At 39.8% G+C, this 13083-nt stretch overlaps 1 protein-coding gene across 1 annotated transcript; it reads right to left on the bottom strand.

Annotated features, from left to right (window-relative positions):
• Window positions 1-74: 74 nt before the first annotated feature.
• ufsp2 (ufm1-specific peptidase 2) lies at window positions 75-13028 on the bottom strand. Its single transcript, XM_073841567.1, has 12 exons — window positions 12949-13028; window positions 12653-12731; window positions 11504-11687; window positions 11329-11389; window positions 11091-11245; window positions 10769-10961; window positions 3697-3843; window positions 3197-3361; window positions 2986-3110; window positions 1672-1748; window positions 1151-1275; window positions 75-524 (listed from the first exon to the last, which is right to left on the bottom strand). Exons 1-12 carry the CDS (start codon window positions 12949-12951, stop codon window positions 438-440), a joined length of 1401 nt encoding a protein of 466 aa, XP_073697668.1. The 5' UTR covers window positions 12952-13028; the 3' UTR covers window positions 75-437.
• Between the last annotated feature and the right edge of the window lie 55 nt (window positions 13029-13083).

Raw genomic sequence — 13083 nt, 5'->3', positions numbered from 1 at the left:
CAAAATGGAAGATAGCTGATTTGCCGCCAATGTGGAAGGGTCAAAGACAATTGACGCTCATAAAGTCAGAAACGTATTTTAGCTGCTCTTTCTTTTTATTGAATTGCAGAAAGTCTTAACTTGTGTAAATGCTTCAAAGATATCTTGTAAATTTAATGTATGAGGAACATCCTCAAGGTCTCAAGGATATGAGTTCATTAATACCATCCATTTGCAGCCTGACTGAAAATCACGAGACGTTGTTGAAATGAATGTAACCTTTAGCGTGACTGAAAACGGATGTTAGAATAGGCATGGCCATTTAAAATATTGTAAGGACAATTATTAATAAATCACTTTTCTGTGACATGTTGGTTTGCACTCATTGAAAAAATTAGACTTCCTGTGAACCAGAGATTAGAGGATGAATAAGAATGAGTAAATGTCATGCATGTGACTCAGATGGTCTTGGGTCTCTGGGGAAGGCAGAGGTTGTAATAAGCATTTTGATCCCAGAACTCTGGCCCCTTCCATCCACACCAGCCCTGAAGAATATACAAACACACATCATTAACAAATGTACTTAACATACTTAACATGTTGGGTATTACAGTTGAAGTCAAAAGTTTACATACACCTTGCAGAATCTGCAAAATGTTAATTATTTTACCAAAATAAGAGGGGTCATACAAAATACATGTTATTTTTTATTTAATACTGACCTGAATAAGATACATTTACATATAGTCCACAAGAGAAAATAAACAGTTAAATTTGTAAAAATGGCCCTGTCTAAAGGTTTACTATATACTGTGCTGTTACCTGAATTATCCACAGCTATTTATCTGTTTAATTATTTTTTTGGTTCAGTGATATTTGTTCACAGATTCTGCAAGGTGTAAGTAAACTTTTGACTGTATAAGTATGATATTAGAGAAATAATTAAATTGACCAAAATCTACCAGTTCATATTTGACCCACATTCTTTGTCATTCAGACACAAATTAAACAATTGCTAATGCTTGATGTAACTGATGTTTTAAAGCACCTAACAACTGGCAAAAGATTATTATCGATGTTTAAGTAGCTAGTTATCATTAAGACAGAGCAGAATGTTTTTTATATATATTAAAATGAAAAGGTGTGACTAGAGTGGTGTAGTCAAATGTACTTTGTCAGTGATGGTCTGCAGGTCCTCTCCACCAGTATAGTGAGGGTCCAAGATAAGAAAACGTATTTCTCCTGAGGTCTCACTCCATGCTACACCTAGAATAGTGTGTGCAAGTACTCCCCCACCTGGTGAGAGAGATATTGGCTTTATTTTTCAGTTACCTAGTTTACATGAAAAATAGCAAATGAAACAAATGCATAAAAAAAACAATGTAAATTACAAAATTATGAGGTTGGTAAGATTTTTTCATGTATTTGAAAGAAGTCCTTTATGATCAGCAATGCTTCCTTTATTTGCTCACAAATACAGTAAAAGCAGTAATACTGTGAAATGTTTTTTCAATTCAAAAATGTTTTTGATTTGAATATATTTTAAAATGCACTTTATAATATAAATGATATAATATACAACTATGCTAGATCAGATGTTGATTATGATAATATATTTTTAAGGAGGGTGGGTGATCTTGCTCCCATCTAATCACAAGTTAAAAGAAGGCACTAAAGATATTGTTAACGCACCAATCATGACAGGAGTTCCTTCAGTCTGAAAGTGGTTAGCCAGCTCTCTGCCCTTGGTTGCCAGCTCAGATCCCTGACTTTAACAGAAAGACAACCAGTTTTTTTTTTCCAGTTGTCAAAGACAATTAAAACCAGAAACTTTTTATGAACATCTATTTCAGCGTGCAGCATGAGCTTGCATCAGCTTTAGTTAAGTATAAAGCTGGAATACACTATGTCACTTGCCTAGATTTTTGCCCCAATTTACAGTCTAGAGGAGTCAACACTAGTTGTTGAAAGTCAGAGCCAATTTGCAGATTTGGGGCAGTCAGAGTTGACTAATTTAATAGAAGTATACTACCAGTCAAAAGTTTTTGAACAGTGAAATTTGTAATGTTTTTTTAAGAAAGTCTCTTCTGCTCACCAAGTCTGAATTTATTTGATTCAAAGTACAGCAAAAACTATTTAAACTATTTTTAAAAAATACTATTTAAAATATTTTCTATTTGAATGTTTTAAAATGTAATTTATTCCTGTGATTTCAAAGCTGAATTTTTAGCATCATTACTCCATACACATTCACACAGAAATCATTCCAATTTTCTGATTTGCTGCTCAAAAAAAAAAAAAAACATTTATTATTAAAACTATTATTACTATTATTATGTTTACAGTCTGAGTAGATTTTTTTTCAGGTTTCCATCATTTATCTAAAATGTAGATCTTTTATAACATCATAAATGTCTTTATCATCACTTTTGATTTATTTAAAGCATCCTTGCTAAATAAAAAAAATAATTTCTTTCCCAAAAAAATGTTACAAAAGTTTATTTCAGAAATGCTGATCTTTGGATCTTTCTATTCATCAAAGAATCCAGAAAAAAATTACTGAACTGTTTTTAAATATTGATAATATTAATAAAAATGTTTCTTGAACAGCAAATCAGGATATTAGAATGATTTCTGAAGCATCAGTGACACTGAAGACTGGAGTATTGATGCTGAAAATGTAGCTTTGATCACAGGAATAAATTACATTTTAAAATATATTCATATAGAAAGCAATTATTTTAAACAGTACAAATATTTCAAAATTTTACCGTTTTTGCTGTACTTTGGATCAAATAAATGCAGACCTGTTGAGCAGAAGAGACTTTAAAAAACATTAAAAATCATACTGTTCAAAAACTTTTGACTGGTAGTGTATATACACTTCCTAGTGATTTAAAATTTGTTCAGATTTTAAAAGTTGTGTTGTGTATTCCAGCCTTTAACCAAAATGTACTGTACAGCTACTTGTGTGAGGTGGTATACAGAAGAAAAAAAAAACTCTACCTGACAAACATGATCTTTGAGGTGACCCCCAGCAGCTGGTTAAGGACAACCTGAACTTCAATAGAGCCAATCCACTGACGTGAACCCACAAAACGTGGTTCTTTGTCCCCAACATCTACAAGCGCCTGACAAAGCAACAAATGTTCCTCTTATATACATATAACAAGAAAGCATAACTCTAACACAATCCCATAGTGACAATTTTGTTTACCTGCTGGATCTGTGTGTGTGTGGGCACAGCTGTCTCCACATATCCTTGCTGCTGAAACCAGGAGCAGATAGTCTGAAGAGAACGGTATGCACATCCCCAGCCATCATCATCCACACGATCCTGCATGTAGTGATGATAACTGTACACACCCTGCACCAGATACATCTACAGAGAGAAAAACAAGACAAGAGTGTGAATGGTTAAACTTTATTTTGGGATCAAAGGATTTTGCACTTTAAAAAGTGCTCATGAACATATTCAACCACCTTTAAAAAAGGTAGTTCACCCATAAATGAAAATGTTGGCATTACAAACTCACCACCCATGCAATTTTCTGTAGCATTTGCCATCAATTATGTCAATCTGATGTATATAAAGGTACTATTTTTTAAGTTAAAAGTCAAAAGTGCCACTGGGAAGATATGATCTGTTTCTCACACAAAACTATCATATACGATTTTATTCAGTGAGTGAACTATTCTGTTAAAAAACAGTCTCACCTTAGCATCCTCAATGTTAGGGTGGTTCAGGTGTGTATGGGGATTGCGGAGGTAACCGTCTTTATAGGCTACATCAGGGAAATGAAAGGCATTGGCACGTCTCAGGTATGGCCTGTCACTAGGCAACTTTAAATTCCTGTGCAGATCCTACACACAAAGAAAGTTGGCTTGGTTTAGAAAGCATATATGGATCACAAATTAACAGCAATTGTTAGGATTGTGATATTGTCCAAAAGTCTGAGGTCAGTAAGTTTATTTCATGTTGTTGGATAGACAGGTCCAGACCTCTTATGGTCACCAAAGCTGCATTTATTTTGATCAAATATACAGTTAAAAACAACAGTAATAATGTGAAATATATTACAATTTAAAGTAAATGTTTTCTATTCCAAGAAAGTTTAAAATGTAATTTATTCTTTGTAATGACAAAGGTGAGTTTTCAGAAGCCATAACTTCTTAACAGTATACAGTTACATTTTGAAATATTTTTGATATTTAAAATAACTTTTTTTCTATTTGAATATGATTTAAAATGTAATATAAATGTATTCCTGTCACATGATCCCAAAAATATCATTCTAATATGCCAACTTGCTGTTTAAGAAACATTTTTTGGATTACTACTACTATCAATATTTAAAACAGTTCCCTTCCGGAGGGAACTCTACGCTGCGTCCTGGTGGACACTATGGGAACTGCCTTCAGCGTTACCGGTTCTGAAGCTCCTATAGAACAACAACAATGAACTTTGACATTGGCCTGCGCCAGCCTATGACATCATAACAAGGCGCCTACCAGTATAAAAGGGGCGCTTGTGAATACATCAACCATCTTTTTGTCTTCATACTACCTTGTTCTAAGCGTGAGTAGAATGACGACTCCCAGAGTAAAACAGTTCAGGAAGTGTGCGGATCCGTGTCAGAGAAATCTGACACTAGATGACGTGCACAACCTGTGTGTTGTGTGTTTGGGTGAAGAGCATGTGCGCTCTGTTCTTGAGAGAGCAGAGCGCGTTCATTGTGAGAGTTTCTCTCTCGGGAAACTCCGCTCTCGTTTTTCCCCTTTCTCGAGGGAATTGGGACATTTATCTGCCCTACGTGGCTCGGGTCCCGCTGCAGCCGTGGCTGCGTGGAGAACGAGCCCGCGGTGGTTACAGATGAGGCGCGCTCACGAGTTTGAGAGATGTGTTAATCTCTCACGCTCGTCAGTCGCTGACGAGGGCGAGCTGCGGGCGGAGGATGTATTTTTTTTTAACATCCTATGATCCAGTAGAAAGTGCTCTACTGGTTTTAAGCCAGGGTGAGCAGGAGGTGGAAAAGCTATTTTCTGAGCTCTCACAGCCTGCCTGCCCCGCGTATGATGAGCTGCTGTCTGTTGTGAACCGCGCTGCGGTCTGCTTAGGTCTGCGGTGAAAGCGCGTGCAGGGGGAGGTTGCTCATAGCAGTTTATATGAGCAATTTCTCCCTGGCTATAACAGACCAGCCCCCATGTGCATCCCTTTACTTCCTGATCTATATAATAAGATCGGGAAGGCATGGGATAAACCATATTCAGCCCGCACTCATCTATATCGGCTGATGCAGAGTGTGTGCGTGAGCGTGGATGCATGTCGATGCCCCCTGCTGAGGAGACGCTTATTGTCTCTCGGCAGGGGTAACATCGATGCTGAGGGCATACGCGGCAGCGGGTCAGGCTGGTGCTGCCTGCACGCAGTGGCAGGGTTGCAAGCGTACCAGGCTGATCTGCTGGAGGATAAAGACCCGCGGAGATGGCTGAGCTGCGCCGCACCACAGTTTGTGAGTGAAACTGGCAGACATCGGGGAGAAAGTCAAGCGCTTTCTCCTCGATGCGCCAGTTTCGCCTTCCGAATTGTTCGGCACGTCCGTTGAGACGGTGGTCGATAAATTCAGGGAGGCGAAGGCGCGCTCAGCAGCTCTGTAGATCTTTTTGGATCTTTCTAGATCTATTAGATCTCGAGACGGTTATACCTTGGAGGTCTTCATCCCCACCCAAATGCAAGGGGAAGCCTGGCCCCTCCTGGTCTGCGGGCTGGAGGCAGGGCCAGGCGGTTAGTGTGGCCACTCGAAGCCCTCCCCCTGGGGAGCGGGTCTCGGAGGGAAAGAGTACTTTCATTCGGCCACCTACCTTTTTCCCCTTTGACACTCTGGGGCTGGGCCGGTGATGAGACTAATGGACCCATCTGACGGCCCAGTACATGAACTGACATGTATTTGGGTGTGTATATATGTATATGTTTGTATGTTTGTTTGTCTACCAGCTCCGCTTGGGTGAGACTTAGTAAGTGATGAGTGTAACCAGGTCTCCCCTCGTTTGTGAGATAGTGTATCGAGACCTCCACTTGTATTACTCCTGTAGGAGTTAAGCGTTGTTAGGCTTCCTCTCTTTTTGGAGAGTTATCCTTTGAAGCCTCTGCTGTTTTGAGCTCGGTTTAGGCATTTGTATACCTGCATATGCATGTGTACACACCTACTGGGTGTGGCAGACTCCCCGTCCAGCGGTAGAGTCTGCACAGAGACGCCGCACTTTAAATTGAGTGTAAAGCTGCTAGGGTCGGGTTGAGATATCCACCCCTTCTAAAAGAATAGAACGTAAGCAACCTAGGGTTGAGTGTTGCAGGCTGCCTCTCATTTGAGTCAGTGCACTGAAAAGCTACGCAATATCGCGTTCAAAATCGAATGTGATTCATCCGCAATTTTGAACGCGATATTGCGTAGCTTTTCAGTGATCTACGGCTCAGTGTTTTAAATACGCGCCATCTGAACGCACGTGATGGAGATTTACTATTAATCACAGAACCGGCTTTACTGATGAGATACGCATGACAATCGCATACGATTTATTGCACAGCCCTACCTTACATATGAGTGTCGTCAGGCCTCCTCTCATTTTAGAGAGTCTTTCTGCTGAAGCCTCCACTCTTAAGTGCTGCTGTTAGGTCCCCTCTCGCCTGTGGCGTTTTGCTGAGGGCCTTTGCTCTCACAAGTCTTCCTTACAGTCTAGACGGAGAGCTGTTAGACCTTTTTCTCATTTGAGAAATCATTTAACTGCAGCCTTTGCTCTTGAGGATTGAGCGCTGTCAGGCCGCCTCTCGTTTAGAGAGTCTTTTAGAGAAGCCTTCACTCTCCTTAAGCTCAGCTTCTAGTACATAGGTCTACTGTGAGCCTTGCTAACCTTATGAGACATTGTATGGGGGCCCTCGCTGAGCTTTTGGGCCCCTTCTAAAATCCACATTAGTGGTGAGTACTCACGTAAAGCTTTGAGCACTCCCTAAAACCCAAAAGTCTCTGGGCACTTTCTGAAATCCACATGAGTGGTAAATATTCCCCCCTGAAGGTTGGGTTCTTTTCTAAAATCCTATATGGTATGGGTTACGCTGCATCTCCGTTCCCATTCTAGAGTTGGTTCTAAAAACCCCTGGTTTTTCCCAACTTTGTCTCGGTAGCACAGTTTCAGGTCTCCTCTCGTTCCGAGAGTCGTTGTATTGAGACCTTCACTCTCTAAGAGCTCATTTTTAGACCCATTCTCACAGTATGCTAGCTGGTAGGCCTTGTTGAGGCTCGCTGACTATCCTTGGTACTGTGCTAAGAGCCCCTCTGCCAAGGCTGAGTGTTATTAGGCTTTTCTCTCTTTAGAGATTCATTTCTTGAAGCCTCCACACTACAGAATCCTGTATGTAGACTCTTAGGTGAGTTTGGTACTTCCTAAGCGTTGAGTGTAGCCAGGTCTCCCCTCAGTAAGGGTTAGCATCTTGAGACCTCCACTCTTGAGCCTCTCTACAGTGAATAATAAGGCCTCTTGTGAGCAAACTGCTACCATTGTAAAACATGGTTTCCCACGCCAAAAGCCTGGGCACCTCCTCAAACCCACATTAGTGGCGAGTACTCACGTAAAGCTTTGAGCACTCTCTGAAACCCACATGAAGTGGTAAGTGCACACGCAAGTCTCTGGGCACTTTCTGAAATCCACATGAGTGGTAAAGATTCCCCCCTGAAGGTTGGGTTCTTTTCTAAAAATACTATATGGTATGGGTTACGCAGTATCTCCGGTCCCATTCTAGAGTTGGTTCTAAAAACCTCTGGTTTTTCCCACTCCATTCTGGTAGCATGGTGTATCAGGTCTCCTCTCTGTGAGAGTCGTTTGACCGTCACTCTTGAAAGAGCTCACTTATTAGGCCCATTCTCACAGTCATGACAGCTGGTAGGCCCCTTCCTGGCCTCGCTAACTATCCTTGGTGGAGTGCTAATACTACCACTCACAAAGACTGAGTGTTGTCAGGCTTTCTCTCTTCAGAGATTCATTTTGCAGCCTCCACTCTGTAGAGCCCTGCTTTCAGCATGAGAGCTCTCCTGTGAGTCTTGTTACTTCCAAGCGTTGAGTGTAGCCAGGTCTCCCCTCACTTACAGGGTCATCATATTGAGACCTCCACTCTTAAGAGCTTCCCATAGGATTGAGCGTTGTCAGGCTTCCTCTCATTATAGAGAGTCTTCTGTGAAGCCTCCGTTCTCCAGAAGCTCTGCTTCCAGTACTTTCAAGCGTGAGTGTAGCCAGATCTCCCCTAACTTAGAGGGTTATCATACTGAGACCTCCACTCTTAAGAGCTTCCCGTAGGATTGAGCATTGTCAGGCTTCCTCTCATTATAGAGAGTCTTCTGTGAAGCCTCCGTTCTCCAGAAGCTCCGCTTCCAGTACTTTCAAAGCGTGAGTGTAGCCAGGTCTCCCCTCACCAAGAGGGTTAATGTTTGAGACCTCCACTCTTACAGAGCTCCGAAGCTCCGCTGCCAGGCTTTGCTGCCGCCTGGGATAGTGATATGGTGATTCCCTCGCTACGCTCTGGGCACCTCCTCAAATCCACAATAGTGGTGAGTACTCACGTAAAACTTTGAGCACTCCCTAAAACCCACATGAAGTCTCTGGGCACTTTCTGAAATCCACATGAGTGCTAAAGATTCCCCCCAGAAGGTTGGGTTCTTTTCTAAAAATCCTATATGGTATGGGTTACGCAGTACCTCCGTTCCCATTCTAGAGTTGGTTCTAAAAACCCCTGGGTTTTTCCAACTCCACTCCAGGTAGCATTGTTCATAGGATAGAATGTCGCTAGGCTTCCTCTCATCTAGAGTCTTCTTGCTGAAGCCTCCATTCTCCGGAGAAACTCCACTTAGGTGGTTCTATTGCTTAGGCTCTGGGAGCCTCATGAATTACCTCCAGTGTCGAGTGTAGTTAGGTCATGGGACCTCCACTCTCAGAGTCTTCCCGCAAGCACAGACTGTTGCCAGGCTTCCTCTCATTTAGAGAGTCTTTCTGAAGCCTCCGCTCTTCAGAACCCCGCTTAGTATGAAGACTTAGTGGTAAGCTTCATTACTTTCTGTAGCGGTGAGTGTAGTTAGGTCTCCTCTCGCTTAGAGAATCAGACCTCCACTCTTAGGAGTTCCGTGCTTGGGTAGCCGAGCTAGCTATGACGGACGAAGCTCTGAGCTGACCTAGCAGGTCAGGCTCAGGCTCTGGCCCAAGCGATTCTCGCTGGAAGTGGGGATGATGTTCCTTCTTGACTCCTCAATCAGTCAGTTGATCACTTATCCCTCAGCATGGCGGCGTTGGTATTGACGTTCCCATAGTGTCCACCAGGACGCAGCATAGAGTTCCCTCCGGAAGGGAAAGTCTAGGTTACGTATGTAACCCTGGTTCCCTGAGGACTGGGAACGAGATGCTGCGTCTCGTAGCCATGCTTCGGGCCCCACTTACGTCTCCGTCAGACAAAAAGATGGTTGATGTATTCACAAGCGCCCCTTTTATACTGGTAGGCGCCTTGTTATGATGTCATAGGCTGGCGCCGGCCAATGTCAAAGTTCATTGTTGTTGTTCTATGAGCTTCAGAACCGGTAACGCTGAAGGCAGTTCCCATAGTGTCCACCAGGACACAGCGTCTCGTTCCCTGTCCTCAGGGAACCAGGGTTACATACGTAACCTAGACGTTTTTTCAGTATACTTTAATGAATAGAAAGATGCAAAGGTCAGCATTTATCTGAAATAAAAAGCTTTTGTAACATTACACTATACCATTCAAAAGATTGGAATCAGTATATATATATATATACCGTATTTTCCGCACTATGTCAGACCATTTCCCGCCGACACAGGGACGTAATACGTACACTACGTACGCTGGCAGCGATAAACCAATCAGAGAACATTACGTAATACGTACAGTATGTACGCTTAACATTTGTTTGTTAGGCTGACTTTGACAATGATGAGCAAGAACCAGGCATGTTTGATGGCGAAATTGCCCAGCTGTTGAATTCAGACACAGAAGATGAGAACTTTGATGGATTTGTGGGAGAAGATTGATTAAAAATAATGTGAGTGTATTGTTAAATAGTAGAATAAAGTTCAACTAAACTTCCGTTACCTTTTTTTGTAGACCGTATGTTTTAGCATGCGCCTTATAATACGGTGCGCCTTATGTATGGGTTAAGTACAGAAATAGACCCCATAATGTATATATTTGGGGGGTATGACAGAAATTAATATTTTTCTTTAACAAGGATGCTTTAAATAAATAACAAAAAAAACAATAACACAGACATTTAAAATCTTACAAAACATTTCAAATAACATTTCAACACTATTTCAAATAAATACTGTTCTTCTAAACTTTCTATTCATCAAAGAAACCTAAATAAAAAATACTAAATGTTGTTTGAGCTGCAAATCAGTATATTACAATGATTTCTGAAGGAAATGTGACTGGATTAATGATGCTAAAAATTCAGCTATGAAATCACAAGAATAAATTACATTTTAAAATAGAAATAGAAATAAGTGTTTTCAAATAGAAAACACTCATTTTAAATAGTAAAACTATATTAGAATTGTACTGTTTTTGCTGTACTTTTGATCAAATAAATTCAGGCTTGGTGAGCAGAAGAGGCTACTTAAAAAAAACAAACATTAAAAACCTTACCGTTACCGTACTTTTGACTGGTAGAGTGTATACATAAAATTCTTACTGACGCTAAACCTTTGAACAGTAGTACATCTGCTCATGTCTTGCCTCTCTGGTGGCCTGTAGCTGGCTGTCTGGCACTCCTGCAGGGTAGATTACAGTAGTGAGTCCAGCCGGTTCAGGCAGTTGAAAGTGAAAAGGCTGTGGCACCAGGAAAGAGGAGCCCTTCCTGTACTTTAACACCACCTCTTCCATATCTGCTAACTGCTTATTTAATGCCTCCACTAGACCTGTACACACACTGAACACACACAATGCTTCTGTTGAACTTCACAACTTTGATATTAAGCTAGCATTAAAATCATAGCAGTAAAAACACTTCCTTACAAACCTTATGATTTTAATACAACTTGAGCCAAAAAACACTCACGTTGCCAGTCTGTCAACAGTGCTCAGAGACAGAACACAGTCTAAAGAAAGTGGCATCTTCACACAATGCTGCTGTGTGCTCACTTGGATGAGACTAGGAGCTTCATTCCCAGCAGGTTCTGTGACCTCAAACAACAGCTTCATATTCACTACAGTCTAGACAAAGACACAGCAGAGAGTTATTGTTACAGTGATTATTAATTGTTATAGCCTTTAAAAAAGTCTACTGAAAGACTCACAGGTCCGGATTTTTTCTTATCTTTCTTTTTTGATGACTTCTTGCTCCCGCCATCATCTGACCTGTGAACAGCAGCACAAAAGTATCATACTTTGTTAACATCCTTACTGCGCATACAGCACTACATATTCACCATACACAAACATTAAACATATGAAAGACCTAGGAATACTCACTCTATATAAGGAAGAATGTCTCCACAAGCTGATGCTTCTGTCAAGCTTTCAATGTTTGACTGAAAACCAGTGTTAGGCCATATTAATAATGGACTGTTACAAACAGTGAAAACAATATTTTTTGATGATACTTTGGATCGGAGATGCTGGAAACTTTTTGATATTGTGCTTTGACTTTGTGCACCTGCAAAAAAGGAAAATAAAGAGTCTTTTTCCCCATCACAACCAATGTACACTACCAGTCAAAAGTTTTTGAACAGTAATATTTTTAATTGCAAGCCTAAAATAATTCTATTTGAATGAATTAAAAAAATAATTTATTCCTTGATTAAAGCTACATTTTTAGCATCATTACTCCAGTCTTCAGTGTTACATGATCCTTCAGAAAGCATTCTAATATGCTGATTTGCTGTTCAAGAAACTTATTTTTATTATTATCAATATTTAAAACAGTTGAGTATTTTTAGTCAGGATTCTTTGATAAATAAAAAGATCCAAAGGAACTGAAATATTTATCTTACATAAAAAGCTTTTGTAACATTATACACTATACAATTCAAAAGCTTGGAGTCAATATAATTTTTATTTTGGGAGGGCAAAGAAATTATAGAAATTAATACTTTTTTTTAGCAAGGATGCTTTTAATTCATCAAAAGTGATGATAAAGACATTTATAATGTTACAAAAGATTTTTATTACAGATAAATGCTGTTCTTTGGAAGGTCCTATTCATTAAAGAATCTTGAAAAAATTCTACTCAGCTGTTTTCAACATAAGAATAATATTAGATGTTTTTTGAGCAACAAATCAGCGTTTTAAAATGATTTCTGAAGGATCACATGACTGGAGTAATGATGCCAAAAATGCAGCTTTGAAAACACAGGAATAAATTACATTTTAAAGTGTATTCAAATAGAAAAGAGTCATTTTAAATAGTAAAAATATTTTACAATTTTACTGTTTGCTGTACTTTGGATCAAATGAATACAGGCTTAGAAAGCAGAAGAGACTTCTTTTTAAAAAATTACAAATATTATTTTCAAAAACCTTTTACTGGGAGGTTATATGTATTTGCTGTTCATTAAAGAATGTTAAAAAATAAAAGTTTTACAAATCAAAGCTCATCCTTTTATAATGTGAGCTCCATACCATTTGGATTGTCAAGCTGACAAGCAAACTCCAAGATTCCTCTCAAACGAAATATAATGTCGCACTCTTCTGAATGAACCTGAAGAAATCAAAACACACATCATTAACTGCAAAAGACAGACATAATTTTATAAGAGGTTTATAGATCTCCCTCCTTCATTACAGTAAGTACTTTCGCTCTGAAGCATATGTTGACAAAATGCTAGTTCATATCATATTATCATCGAATACAACTATGGTTTCACGAAATAAACGGTTTGTTTTCAACAACAGTTTGTTTAGAAATAGCTCGTTACCATTTTAATTCCTTCGATCAATGTTCAACTTAGCAGCTTGTCAGTAGGAGGCTGACATATTTGATGACGTATAATAACACGTCCCCATCTTCCTCGCGTTAGTTGATTTCGTCTAACAAGGAAAGAACAGTCTCT

Source organism: Garra rufa, chromosome 6 (genome assembly GCF_049309525.1).
Source record: "Garra rufa chromosome 6, GarRuf1.0, whole genome shotgun sequence".
Taxonomy (NCBI): Eukaryota; Metazoa; Chordata; class Actinopteri; order Cypriniformes; family Cyprinidae; genus Garra; species Garra rufa.
Note: the sequence above shows the minus strand (reverse complement) of the source record. Positions and strands in the feature narration are given on the sequence as shown.